At 57.6% G+C, this 13,893-nt stretch overlaps 1 protein-coding gene across 25 annotated transcripts in view; it reads right to left on the reverse strand.

Annotated features, from left to right (window-relative positions):
- The window catches only part of KIF1A (kinesin family member 1A), a 46,326-nt gene that overhangs the window by 6,383 nt on the left and 26,050 nt on the right, over positions 1 to 13,893 (reverse strand). For 4 of the 25 annotated variants that reach the window (XM_077785575.1, XM_021547045.3, XM_021547053.3 and 1 more), the window contains 15 exons: positions 12,866 to 13,129; positions 9,187 to 9,305; positions 9,020 to 9,105; positions 8,603 to 8,741; positions 7,808 to 7,973; positions 7,389 to 7,479; positions 6,891 to 7,009; positions 6,688 to 6,743; positions 5,944 to 6,052; positions 5,707 to 5,773; positions 5,534 to 5,618; positions 5,116 to 5,221; positions 3,128 to 3,154; positions 1,669 to 1,692; positions 149 to 263 (listed from right to left, as the gene is read on the reverse strand). In XM_077785575.1, the coding sequence (XP_077641701.1) occupies positions 149 to 263; positions 1,669 to 1,692; positions 3,128 to 3,154; positions 5,116 to 5,221; positions 5,534 to 5,618; positions 5,707 to 5,773; positions 5,944 to 6,052; positions 6,688 to 6,743; positions 6,891 to 7,009; positions 7,389 to 7,479; positions 7,808 to 7,973; positions 8,603 to 8,741; positions 9,020 to 9,105; positions 9,187 to 9,305; positions 12,866 to 13,129 (1,573 nt within the window). The remainder of the gene's footprint in view (positions 1 to 148; positions 264 to 1,668; positions 1,693 to 3,127; positions 3,155 to 5,115; positions 5,222 to 5,533; positions 5,619 to 5,706; positions 5,774 to 5,943; positions 6,053 to 6,687; positions 6,744 to 6,890; positions 7,010 to 7,388; positions 7,480 to 7,807; positions 7,974 to 8,602; positions 8,742 to 9,019; positions 9,106 to 9,186; positions 9,306 to 12,865; positions 13,130 to 13,893) is intronic. The other 21 variants (XM_077785578.1, XM_021547054.3, XM_021547050.3 and 18 more) reach the window with 10 other exon arrangements.

Consider the following 13,893-nt stretch of genomic DNA (forward strand, 5'->3'; position numbering starts at 1 on the left):
CCCGGGGTCCCACATGGCCCCCACACACCAAGGTGAGCCCTGCACCCCATAAGCAGTAGCTAAGGAAGGGCTCACACTGGCTGCACCCCAACAGCAGGGGAAATACCAGACTTTGTTGATGTATAGTGACCCCAAGGAAGGTCCTTGCCTCGATGTAAGCTGACAGGGTGATGTAGATCTTCTCCCGGTAAGGGGTAACTCGGTTGAGCAGCAGCGAGTTGTGCATAGAGCTATCCCACGCCGCCTCAAACTGGTAGAAAGTCCTGCCAAAAAAAACCAGCAGGGCCAGTAAAACAACCCCCCTGGAACCCTTGGCAGGCGAGCAAAGAGATATCTTTGTCCCCCCCACAGCGCTGCAGCAGGCCTGCAAGGACACACAGACATGCATGCGCAGTGGGGACAGACAGGGACAGCCACTCCAGAGGACACAGGCTCAAGGCAAAGGGCACAAGGCATGGTGGGAGGACACGGTGCCCTTGAAATGGCCAATGGACCAGGATTTTGGGGAGGTGGGACCGCGGGAGGAGTGGGGGCTCAGATGGAGTGCAGGCAAGGCAGAGCAGGCTAGGAAGGCAAAGGAGGGTGAAGGAGGGTTCATGCCCCACCCCTGTGTTCAGAGCAGGGGTTGCCACCCCCAGTGCACCCAGGCCAGTCCCCACTATCCAGCCAGGGGCACAGCATCAGTCCCTGCCAGGAGTGGCTGTCACCATTTGGGTAATGATGGCCAGAAGGGAAAGGAGGGAGGATGCTCAGCACTGGGGATGTGCTGCCAGCCCACCTCTGGGAGCACAGCCCCCCCACCAGCCAGGTCCCCTTTCCCAGGGCTGCCCCTGTCTGCCAGCCCTGGCCCCCAGTGAGAAGCTGGGGATTATGATTTGGTGGCTGGCCCCTGTCAGGCTGTCTCCCCTGGCTCTTGCTCGACCCTCATTGCCAGCCCCATTCCCACTCTGCTGCCTCAGGCCCCTTTGCTGTGTTTTCCATGGCTCCCAGGCTGGGAGAAGGAGCAGGGGACACCTGGTCCCACTCACCCATGCCTACAGGATCCTGGAGAGGATGGCACAGCTCACCCAGATCAAGAGTGGCATCTGCCCTCCTTGGGTTGAGCAGCTGAGGGTGAGGAAGCAGGAGGTGGCTTTGGTGAGAGAGCATGGGGGATCCCCATTTCACCCCCTGCACCACTCCTGGGCTCCCTCCTGGATCAGCCTTGGCTTTATGGTACACCCACTCCCCAAAACCACCCAGAGCTGCTGCAGCCCTGGCTCCCGCCTGAGCATCCTCAGGAAGCTGTGGTTCAGCCATATCTCAATGAGAACATTTCAGCATGTCCCTGAAGCAGCATCCAGGTGGCTGAGGAGCAATTTTAACAAGAGCCAGGGCAGCCAGTGGGAGTAGGGAGAGGTTCTCGACTGCAATTTCCCCCATTTTGGAAGAAGAGAGTGATGCTTTCAAAAGGTGTACAAAATACATAACCCCACTGGTATGAGACACAGCCAAGGCGAAGGATTGCTTTGCAGACACAGGTTGCTTAAGAAAAGAGTGCTCCCCAAGGAGGAGGAGGAGAAGAGGAGCCTCAGGGAAAGGGAGAAAGAGCAAAAAGCAAAGGGAGGAGGCAAAAGGGAAGAAGAGAAAAGCAGGAGGGACCAGACCGAGCAGGTGCGCGTGAAATACCTAGTGTCATTTCCCAGCGAAATGCTATAAGTGGAAGGTGACCCAAGGACAAACACACACATGTACACACACAGAAAAACGACAGGTCAGAAGAGCCCCTCTTGAAGGGACTCGCACATCATAGCACCGCTGGCCAAGGGAGCTCCAGCCAGCTGAACCCAAAATGGGAACCAAAAGGAGCTCAGCGAGGGCAGACAGAGGCGTGCCAGCCTGCATGAAAACCCTCTGCCTCCCACTTTCCTCATGGTCCAGCAGCTGGGAAGGAAGCACATGTGCTCCCTATGCCCTTAACTCTGTCCTTGTGCCATCCCAGGGCAAGGAGCTCCCACCCAGCGCAGTCCCCTGGGACAGTGCCAGCTGGGGAGATGAGATTTCCCACTGCCACTCACACAGCAGGTGACTTCTTGGCCCATCCCCTGGTCCACAAGGAAAGCATCACTGTGCTGAGAGACCACAGGCAATGCCAGTGTGAACCCACCTCGTCTTGCGGTGGGGGGGGGATGGATCAATGCTGTATCCACCTTTCCTGCACCCTGGGAGGGGACAGAATGCTGCTGCAGGGACAGCTCTGCCCTCAGACATCTCTGAGCATAACCAGCTTCGAGTTGCTAGAGGGAGGACAACCTTCAGGCACAAAGTTACGTGCCAGGACTCAGCACACTCCATCCCTTGTCTCCCAGGCACATGCCCCTCTTCTTCTGCCGTGGGTCACAGTGGTGGCCCTGTCCCCGAGGCCTCACCAATGCTCCCATCCAGAGTGGTGGCACACCCACAAATCTGGCACCTCTCACACATATGCCGGGCTCACCCAGTGGTCCCAGCTGGAGCCTGCAGTCCCCAGCCAGCCACTGCCCCTTTACACAGGGGTACAGCAGTCTGTGCCCCATATGCACCACTGTCACACCTGCACACAGACACACGCTGCCCGTATGCCACACCTACACGCACAGGACATCCCCGCGCAGCGTGCGCAGCTGCTGCCACACCAACTGCGGTGCTGCCATCGTTACCAGGTGCCCAAGAGAGGGCAGGACAAGCCCCAAAACTTCTACTGTCCTCACCAGCCCTGCAGCTACTCCAACCAGTACCAGGGCCTGAGCTGGGGCTGGGGCGGGAGACAATGGAGGGTCTGGCACACTCAGTGCCAGATGCCAGAAAAGATGGGAGAGTAGCAAAGTCGAAAAGCAAGAATAAAACCCAAATCAGGCAATGGAGACGCAGGCGTGCGAGGGGGAGCGGCAGCCAGCCAGAGCGTGGCCCACACGAACAGCAAAAGGGGTCGAGTGAGCAAGAGGTGCCAACGCAGTAGGGAGGAGGGATGGGGCATGTGGAGGGATGAGGGGCCGGATGTCCAAGTGCTGCCTCTGGCGGGAGTGAGCGTGCCGAGGCAAGGGGGTAGAAAGAAAGAAAGGAGAGAAGAAGGAGGGGTGGAAAAAAAACCAATGGAAACAAATAATACCTAGGCATATCCGAATCAAGAAACTGCCTGCGAAAACACAAAACAATCACATGGTTAGTGTGGGCTTAGATGGGCAGTAGCAGCTGAGGGAAGCGAGGGGGGACACCAGGCACTGCCCCCAGCGCCCCCGCCCTGGGCGCTCGACGCGGGGATGGATGTGTGCTGAGGAGAGAGCTGAACCACTCTCCCAGCCTCTTCCTGAGTGCCTCCGGGAGCTGGGGAGGGGAAGCCAGGGCTGCTCCAGGCAATGGAGGCTGCGTGGCACAAGGCAGCGAAGCGGGGAGCGCAAGCGGCTGGGAGGAGGGTGAAGTGGGCACTGGCTCTGCTCTCTGCCTTCCTTCTGCCTGTCCTCACAGCTGCAGGGTGAAGCATGCATGTCTGCATGTGGAGTGGAAGTGGAGGGCATTGCAGCTAGCACCCTGCAGGCAGCTGGCCACCCCCTCCTCCCCCTGCCTCACCATGGGCAGGCTACATGGAATAGATATGGGACAGACATGACATGTGCACTGGTCTGTGCCCCCAAATGGGCCCCCAGTCTCCGTGCTTCTCTCCACACCCCAAGTATCCCCCCAGGCCAAGCTGTGTCCCCTTGTCCTGCAGGACTCACGGGGTGGAAGGCAGAGCAGGAGGCATATCCCTCCTGCCGGGCTACTTTAAGCATGCTGAAGATCCCATATGGCTGCATCTGGGACCAGACAATCAAACAGATCAGGAGCTGATAAAAAACTGCTCAGCCCCAAGAGCCCGCAGGTGCCACAGCCACCCAGCTCCCAGTAAAAGAACCACCACTGCTCCACTGGGTTGGGCTCTCCTCATCTGACCATCCTCATCTGGCCTCCTTCTGTATCCCCAAGGCTGTGACAAAGTCTCCTGGTCCAACACTTGCACATGTGCTGACCCCAGGCCTCGCCTCTGCTGCTCAGATACTCTGTGCCAGTTCCTCTGCCAGGTCCAGGAGCTATCCTGAGTGTGCTCAGGGTACCAAATCCTATCCAGACCCCCATCATTCCCCCAAAACCTCCCTGCCTTGGGACAGGCCTCCTCGGGATAGTGGTGATCACAAAGCAGATGGAGGAAAAAGTGGTCCCCATTCCTTGCCAGGGTGTTCCTACACCAGCGACCACAATGCACACAGCCAAGGACCAGTCCGGCTGCTCCCAGTGCTGGCAGCGACCATCCCTGTCTCGTTGCAGCTGCCTGCATGCACACATTCTGGCCAGAGACCTCCACCAGTCCCCCGAGTCCCACCAGTAGCCCTGGTGCAGAGGAGAGCTCTGCCCTCCATACCCATGACTCCCCCTGCCACTGCAGGACTCACACAGGGAGATCTTGGAGAGAAAAAAATCTTCTGGTCCTGCTTCTTTCACACCCTGCCAAACCTATAGTGGGGACACCTTTAAGCAACCTGGTCTAGTGGAAAGTGTCCCTGCCCACAGCAGGGGGTTTGGAATGAGATTAAAGTCCCTTTCAGCCCAAACCACTCTGTGGTTCCGTGACAGCCCCCTGGGATAGGCAGGAAGGGATGGGCATCCCTGGAGTCACCCACAGCGGGTGGGAATGGCTTTCCTGCATTACTTACATACAGATAGGGATGTGCCATGGGTTCCAAGTGGCCTTTCCAGCAATTTTGCTGGGACACAGGACTAATAGCCTTCCCCTCTAGTTATGGAGTTGGGATATCCTCCTGGCACCAGCACCAACTGCCTCCCTGTGCCAGCCCATCACAGCCAGCACCAGAGAGCAGGACCCACACATTCACAAATTCCATTCAGTGCCCTCCCCAGCACAGCAAGACACTGGGGAGGAGGAGGAAGGGGGTTGGCAGCCCTGTACCCCAAGACCCCGTGCAGCTTCAGAAACACTCTGCCTCAAGGCAGCTGTGGGTCAGCAGAAGGGCCAAGAGCTTTCCAGGGGAAAGGGGGGCTGCTACTCAACCCCTCCATCCCTCACCACAGCAGGGGAAGAGCAAGAGAAAAAGCATCACGCACCGGTCGTCCTGGGAGGGGTGGATGTAGCCAGAGGAGAGGATGTTCAGGGACAGAATGTTGGGGTCGATGAGCGATTCATCTGCCTCTGGGGTGTTCCTGATTCGACCTGCAAACACAGCACAGAGTTACCTCTGAGGTGACAGGCAGTGGCCCTGCCAGGTCCCCCTGAAGGCAGGGCAGACTGCCTCTCTGGTGCTACCTGCTACCCCCCCGGCCAGAGATCCTGGTCCAACTCCTGGACACAGAGGCAGGGGCTGAGGTGTCCTGCCCATGCAGTATCCCAGTGTCACCTAGCAGGCAGCCACTGCTTTACTATTGCAGGGCAGGAGGGGAGACAAGGCATAAAGCTCCATGTGGGAGCATGGGAATGCGGGCAAGAAACAGTCCAAGAGGATGCCTGGGGGCTGGCTTGGCTTACCCACAACCAGCTCCCGTACTTCCTTCCAGTGGATGAGGCTGCCCGTTTCATGCACCAAGGTGACACTGATTCTCCTCTGGATGCCCTGAGACCCACGAAACCAGAGAGAAGGAACAGTAATTAACACAGGTCCAGCAGGAGTCAGCTAAGACAGCACCTTGAGCAGAGAGTACCTGATGAAGGAGGAAGGTCCCATGGCATGGCATGCCTCCACGGTGGTCCACAACAGCAGGGATGTAGCTGGAAGAGAGGATTGCAGCATGAAACAGAATCCTTCCAGCCTGCCCTGAGATGCTGAGCAAAGGGCAAATCCCTCGCTGCCCCCCCTCTCCCTCTCCCTCTCCCTCTCCCTCTCCCTCTCCCTCTCCCTCTCCCTCTCCCTCTCCCTCTCCCTCTCCCTCAGGACTTACTCGCCATTGGCCTCCAGCTCACAGATCTCAAAGAAGACCATCAGGTCGTACTTGCACTGGCAGGGGCCAGCACTGGGCCGAGTCATGGTGCTCAGCTTTGTCGCAGGCACTGCAGTGGATCAGAAAAGATGGGTAAGAGGTTGAGGCTGCTGCTGGCACTCGGAATGAGGAATATGATGGCAGGGGAAGGGCAGAGTAGGCAAGGATCTCAGAGCAGGAATAGAGGTAGCAACAAGAGCCTCCTCCCAGGGACCTTGCTGATCACTGGCAGTGCTTTCTCCCTTGCCCAGCACTGGGTGTCAGCAAGAGACTGGCCTCACCCATCCCCAGGTGCAGTGTGCCTGCAGGCTGGGCAGGGACACATCCCAAAACATACAGCACTGCCCCAGGCACTGCTCCAACCAGAGGGAGGCTCCCCCTGTGCTGGTGTTTTGACTGTACAGCCAAAGCCCCACGGCTGGGTCTCATCAGCTGTGCCACGCTGTGGGACACTGGGGCTGGGTGGCCACTTGAACCTCCTCCCTGCTGCTCTGCAGGAGGTGAGATGGGGGCTTTCCATCTGTTCAGTACTGTGGAAATGGGTGTCTAGGGCTTTTGAGTGCCATGGCCCATAAAAAATAAATAAAATAGTACATTTTGTGGTGCTTCTGGGGTCCTAACTGGGGTTCATCCTCTGGGGAAGGGGACACCCACCCAACACAGGAACTACAGTTGGGCACAGGAGTAGGAGGCTGGGTTCCCTACCTGGTTTTGAAAGTGGCATCACACGGGGGAAGTGGCGTCGGGATGGCCTCAGTGGGCTGCAGACAGAACCAGCTTGGTTACAGCATCCCCAGGGACCCCCAGACCCAGCCAGCCCCACCTATGCCTTGGGGCCACCCTGGGACCCCAGGCAGCCCATGGCAGAAGCCCCTAGCACAGCCAAAGGCTGGCCCAGAGGTGCCCACCTCAGGACATCCTTGCAGAGAGGTGGGAAGGGGTGCTGCTGGTAATGGCCAAACACCTCGAACACAATTGGCTGGCTCTTGATGTATTCAATGAAAGATTTTGTCACCTCCACAGCGATCTAGAAGAGAAAGAGCTGCTGAGCCACTGACAGTGCAGTTAATCTGGGAAAGGGGATAGAGCTAGCAACAGCACCTGGGGTGTGGAAGGGTATAAGGCTGTGAGTCCCCTGCATCCCTCACCCACTCCTCCCCCATTCAGGGAAGCTCTCTCCACCAAAACCACTGCAGAGAAATCCCAGCTTTTTCAGGTGGACAACAGTGGTTTCTGGTGTTTTTCCTGCATGTCCCCCACATCTAAACCTGGCTTAGCTGGGTGTCTGTGAGGGGCTGGGAAAGGCAGGAGGAAGCTGCTTCCCTGGGAGAGGATCCAGCCAATGGCTCTGCAGAGACTCCAGCAGCTGCAGGAGCAAAGGGGTAGTGGAAGAGGGGTGTACGCACATTTTGGACATGATAGAAGCCCAGGGGTGGTCCCCGTCCTGTGTTCTTCAAGGGCTCTGTTGAAAAGGCCTCATCGTGGCGATGGATGAAGCTGTGGAGGGAAGGAAGGATGTTCAGGGGCTTGTTGTGGGATGGGGATGTGCTGGAGCAGGGAGAGGAGTGAAAGCAAGGGACCACAACAAGAGCCTATTCCCCCTGGGGCTGCTGCCTGCACAGGACTCCCTGAAGCTCATGGGAGTCTCTCCTTGCCTTTTGCCAGTGACTAAACAAGTGCTTGGGCAGATTTCACAGCCCTTGGTTTTGCCTCCCATCCACAAAGGGCTCAGGGGTGGAGGAAACTTCCCAAATTCACCACGAGCCCCCAGGTGATGGCTGCAGCTTGGTGGAAGAAGCAGGGCTGGGGGGCACTAGGGGCTCACTTGAACTGGCAGAAGATGTCAGCGTATTCTGCAGAGATGCTGGAGGCTTGCAGGACTGTTACACGGAATGTGAAGATGCTGCCCAGCTTCAGGTGGTCCAAAGCCACCTCCAGTGGCCCATCCGGTGCAGGCTTCTCTGGGCTGTCCAGAAGATCCTCTGGGGTCACTGCAGGGAGAAGAAGGACCTTAGCAAGGCAGGGTGTCTTCCCCTCAGTGTTAGGAACATTTAAGAACAATGCTGAGATGCTGGAGCATGTCCAGAGAAGGGCAACAAGGCTGGTGAAGGGTCTGGAACACAAGTCCTTGTTCAACACAGCTGGAGCAGCTGAGGGAGCTGGGGGTGTTTAGCCTGGAGAAGAGGAGGCTGAGGGGAGACCTCATCACTCTGCAGCTCCCTGAAAGGAGGGTGTAGCCAGGTAAGGGTTGTTCTCCCAGGCAACCAGTGACAGAACAAGAGGACACAGGCTTAAGCTGCACCAGGGGAAGCTTAGGTTGGACATTAGGAATTAGTTGTTCACAGAAAGGGTGACTGAGCATTGGAAGGGGCTCCCAGGGAGGTGGTGGAGCTACTGTCCCTGGAGGTGTTTAAGCAAAGCCTGCACGTGGCACTCAGTGCTGTGGTGGTTGACAAGCTGGTGTCAGGATCTCAGAGGCTTTTCCCAGCCTAGCTGGCTGTGATTCTGTGATTCTGTCTGCCAGCAGCCCCCAGCAGAGCACTGGGCTGTCAGTGCTGGGGAGAATGCAAGAGGCTGGGTGCAGGGAGCCACTCCCAGAGTGCCTGTCACACCTGCTCACCTGCACAGGTGTTGTTGTTGACTTCATCTGCGGATGGACCCACGTCGCTGACCTGCCCCTGACCTTCCACTATGCGCAGCTCCTCCTGAGAGGTCCCCGAGCGAGACATCCCGACAGCTGGGCACGACTCTGACTGGAACTGAGCCAGGAGTGGAATTCAGGCACTCTGGTGGTTCCCAGGATGGTCCTGCTTGCACCACCAGCATCATCCCAAGCACCCAGGCACCTCTAGCTCTCCTCTCCCACCCCATGGGCGAGAGCAGGATGCACCAGTGGGTGCCTGAGGCTTCGTGGAATAAGAACACATTCCTTTCCCTCCACCTCTGGGAGCCTGGGGGGCCCCACGGGGAAGCACTGAGGTGGCAGGCAGGGATCTGGGGTCCATGGGCATCCCCCCAAGGGCTGGGCCCACCTTACCTTCTCGAAGTGCTGGTCATCAAAGGAGATCTTGGCTGTCCCTGATTGCCGCACGCCAGAGCCATAGTCAGGGGCTTCTTCATCCGCTGGAAGAGGGATGGGGTGAGCCAGCACAGAGGGTGCCAGGGATGCAAGGGGCACATTTTGCAGGGGGGGTTCCCTCCTACCAGAGATGGCCTGGACAGCCACGCGCAGGAAGCCCTTCACCTCGCCCTTCTCGCTGACGATGGCCACGCGGTGCACCAGGGGCACGGGGTAGAGGAGGTTGCTCAGGTAGACAAAGGCCCTGCCGGAGAAGGGGGGGACACACAACAGGGGGAGAGCGGTCACTGCTCCCACCCGCGAGTCCCCAGGCACGGCTGGCGTGGCCGGCAGTGGCCGGGATCCCAGGTCCCTGCTCAGGGCGCGACCGCAGCGCTGCAAAGCAAAACTAAAGAGAAGGCAGCCAGGGCCAGGCGGAGGGGCTGGGGCAGCGGGCAGGCAGCGTGCCGCGGGCAGGAGGGTGGGCAGGAGGGTGGCACACGCCACGGACAACACCACAGAACACACCAGACTTGCAGACCTCTCCGACCGTCACCTCCATGGCAGGCAGGAGGGGAGAGGGCTGCGCTGGTGCCACCGTGAAGCCGTAGGGCGAGAGGACCTTCTGTGTGGTAGAGAGCTGGAGAACTTGGGCAGGAGGTGCTGCAACATGACTGAGGGGGCAGCTGGAGAGTCACCACGGGGAGGACAGGGGCAAGACAGGGGGGAGGAAGGATGAAAAGGGAGATGGAGGCTGTCAGGAGTGAAGGAGGTTAGAGGACAAGGTCCTGGACCTCCAGAGGTGAACCTGCTGGGGGTTCATGGCCCTGGCTCTGCCTGCCGTGTTGGAGACCACTGGGAGGGAGGCTGCATGGTGCGGCTGGCAGCATCAGGTCGTGCATTCCCCCTCCCCATCCCTTCACACACATGGCTTCGGGGTCCTGGGCCACCTGCCAGCACGTCACAGGGATGGACGGCACGCTGGCAAGTCTGAGCCTCCCTGCTCTCCTCTGCAGCATCCAGGTTACTGACACCACCACAGCAAGGTGCCACACTGGAGTCTAACATGATGTCTCTGTCAGCACCTCCTGTCAGGCCACTGCTCTCTGCTTCTCAAGCATTTTGGGTCCTCTTGCTGCCTCCCTCTGCCTCACCGCCAGCTGCCAGTGGTCATCCAGCTCTGGCCATGGTGGCATGCTGCACCCTCTGTGGAGTCACCTTTGGCACAGAGCTCTCTGCCAAAAGGTGTGAGCTAGCAGCACCACTTCCAGCAAGACGGGGCATGGGGTGCCCACCACCTCTCCCTGTGGCATCCGCCAGCATCTTGACGTGTGGTGGGGTGGGATGGTGCTGGGGGCTGGCCAGGACATCTCTACTTCAGGAGGCTCCCATGAGGGCTGCATCTCCAGGTGGCTGCTGTGCTGCTCAGGGCATCCCATCCTCACAGGAATCTTCATATTCAATGGCACCCCAAAGTGCCCAGGGAGCTCTTGCAGCCCTGCACTTGCACCCGACCCCCAAGTCTGGAGATTCCCTCTGCTCTGGTGACTCCCATTGACCTTCAACTGCTCCTCGAGGCTTTTTCCACCCAAAGCATCTCAAAGGACTCAAGTTCTGGAAGCAGCTGATGCCAGATCATTATCTCCTGATGGGCCTGCCTCAACCCATCTCTTCTCACGTGGAACAAGTGGTCAGACCATGCCAGGGCTTCCCAGCAGGACTCATGGCTGGAGCTGAGCCCTGTGCCCACAAGGAACTCTCGAAGCGCAGGGATCTGTGTGCGCCCACCCACCCAAAATCACAGGGCAGCTGGAGTGGAAGCTGAGAACTGGAGAGGGCAGGGAAGAGAGGGAAGGAGGTGGGGCAGGCAGGGAGGAGGGGACAAGTATGTCACTAGAGGAAGGAGGGCAGGGACACTAACCACAAGATTGGTGAGGTGCAAAGATGGCATGCTCAGATCAAAGAAAAGCCTTTCCAAAGGAAGATAAAAGTGAAAGGACCCCAATTTTTGCTAAAGCTTTGAAGAGATAGAGCCAGCAGCTAAAAAAAGAATTAAAAATCCCTTAAAATAACCAAAATTAAAAAGAATGAAGAGAGAAAGAGAGAAAGAAAGAGAGAAGGAAAGAGAGAAAGAGAGAAAGAAAAAGAGAAGGAAAGAGAGAAAGAGAGGAGGAAAGAGGGAAAGAGAGAAGGAAAGAAGGAAAGAGAGAAGGAAAGAAGGATAGAAAGAAGGAAAGAGGGAAAGAGGGAAAGAGAGTGAAAGAGTGAAAGAGCAAAAGAACAAAAGAGAGAAAGAAAGAAAGAAAGAGAGAAAGAAAAAGGAAAAGAAAGAAAGGAGAAAGAAAGGAGAAAGAAAGAAAGAAAGAAAGAAAGAAAGAGAAAGAAAAAAAGAAAAAGAAAGAAAGAAAGAAAGAAAGAAAGAAAGAAAGAAAGAAAGAAAGAAAGAAAGAAAGAAAGAAAGAAAGAAAAGAAAGAAAGAAAGAAAATCAAAGACAAGGATCCAATCATAAACCAATCCAAGCACACTTCACAAGAAATGTGGCCGGCGGAGCTGCTGCGCGGGGAGCCAAACCCAGGGCAGACTCAAAAGAAGTCAGGAGGCACCAAGCTCTGGGGAACACACCCCCGGCATGGAGTGGGGCCGCTGCTACAGGGCCTTATCTGGTTTTTTGAGGTGCCCTTGAGAGTTTTGGGGTTGTTTTGATATGTTTTTTTCTTTTAAATAAGGAAAAAGGAAAAAAGAAAATAAAAGGGGAAGAACCCAGCTCTTTCGGTCTGAGGCTGCAGGACTCTTACCCCACCTCCACCCTCTCTGCCTGCTTTGGTCCCTCCTTCCCACCATGCTGCCTGGCTCTGGCACACCGAGGAAGAGGAGCCCCAGATCACCCCAGTCAGGGAGCCCCTGCCCGAGGCAAAGGCTCTCAGAACAGCTCCTGGTGCACACCCCCTTGGGAAAACCCCAGAGAAAGCTGGCAGCTCCTCCTACCATTCTAGGGATGGGCAGATGGCTCCAGGTTTGGTGGCACAGCCAGGCTTGGGGCAGCTGGTGGGCTTCTCCAGGCCAAGACTGATGGAGCCCAAGGAGGTCTCCAGCCAGTAGGTATGAGAAATAAAAGTTTCTTGTCCTTAGTTCCAGCTAAAGAGGAGCTGGAGCCTACATCTAGATCCCCACAACTTCTCTGGACATCTCCTATGCCAAGAGGGCAGGTATGGCCCCAAGCCAAGCACTGGCCGGAGCTGGGAAGAGCAAACACTGCTTTTGGCACTCTGTTCTGCACCCAGCTCTCCACTCACTCCCCTCAGCTTCACCCCCCCCAACCACTTAGGGACACCCAAGCCTCCAGATTCAGGGGGGCTCACCCTGACCAATGCAGCCAGGATAGCCGAGCCAGTGCCACAGGCACACAGGGTTTTGAAGCGCCTGTGTGCCCCCAGTCAGCACCACAGGGTCATCCCAAGCCAGGTGGGAACTGATCCTTCCTGGGACAGAAATGCCCAGGACCAAGACCCCCAAGTGGCTCCCCTGGTTCCTTTGGTGTCGGGAGACACAGCAGAGCTCTGCTTCTCAGGAGATCTCCCAGGAAGGTGCCCACATAAAGAAAGGCACCAACCACTTTCCCCTGGCATCCCTTTTCCCCGTTATGCTTCTGACAGCCCTACCTCAGCGGGAACCTCACCACCCGCCAGGCGCCCGGGCTTGGCGGCAGCGCCAGGCACCCCCTGCACCTCCGGGATGCCCCGGAGGTGGGAGTCGTGTCCAAAAGCAGTTCCCTCATGCGAAAGAGCTAGGTCCTTCCCGGCATGCTCTCCTAAAACCTCACCAACCTTCCTACTAAACTGAACAGGGGGAAGCGGTCGTAAAATGGATCCCGGCCATCACACAGCGGGCACTCCGGAAAGATGTCTTCCTCCAGGTCCTCCTCCTCCTCCTCCTCCTCCTCCTCCTCCTGCCCCTGGTGCTGCTCGTCAGCAGGCTCGGTGATGTCGGAGTCGGGGTTCGAGAAGGTAGGGGAGGGGGTGAGATCAGCCATGCGCTCGCTCATGCATGTGTTGAAAAGAGGAGAGCTGTTGCAGCCAGAGATATCTGAACTAAGGTTAGTACAACAAGATAGAAGACATGTTAACACCAGCTGTTCCAAACAGAAAGAACAGGAATTTTGCTTTTTTTGTTTTTTTCTTGGTTAGTTTTTGGGGTGGGTTTTTGTCTGCTTAAATCAAGGGACATTGGGAACAAAGACCTGCCAATCTGGTGCATCTCTAAAGCCACCAACAGCCAGACAAAAGAGCAACCCACGGAACCAGTGTGAATGCTGGGGACACCCTTTGCTGGGTTTGCAGGGAACTCAGGGACAGAGCAGGTGGCACAAAAACTTGCCGCTATCCCTGCTGCCGGAGAGAATCCCTCCTTGTGCTACAGCACGGGGGAATGCCTCCAGGCCACGCAGCTCAGCCCTCTGCTCCCCCTGTCCTGCCCCAGCCTTCTCCAGGGCGGCCCACCGTCCTCGCTGGCACGGCACCCTTCCATCGGTGTGCAGGAAGCGCACGGAGACACGCGGCACACACTGCACAGACAGACGCCCGGACACAGCGCGTGCACAGGGACACATGCCCACCGCCTGGAGCTCCCACGGCACAGGCTCCCTGCCTGCTGGACAGCCAGGGCCCCTGCACCCCCAGGCCGGAGCCCGTGGCTCTCTGGGTTACGGCAGGCGGCGGGAGCGTTGCCAGCAGCTCGTGTGCCCCTCGGGGCGCTGGAGCCAGCACGGGGGAGAGCCGCCGCGCGGAGCCCACGGCGGGGTGAGTGCCCGCGCGTGGTGGGCACGCTGGGCAGCGTCTCCTCCCGCAGGACTGTC

Source organism: Lonchura striata, chromosome 10 (assembly GCF_046129695.1).
Source record: "Lonchura striata isolate bLonStr1 chromosome 10, bLonStr1.mat, whole genome shotgun sequence".
Lineage (NCBI taxonomy): Eukaryota > Metazoa > Chordata > Aves > Passeriformes > Estrildidae > Lonchura > Lonchura striata.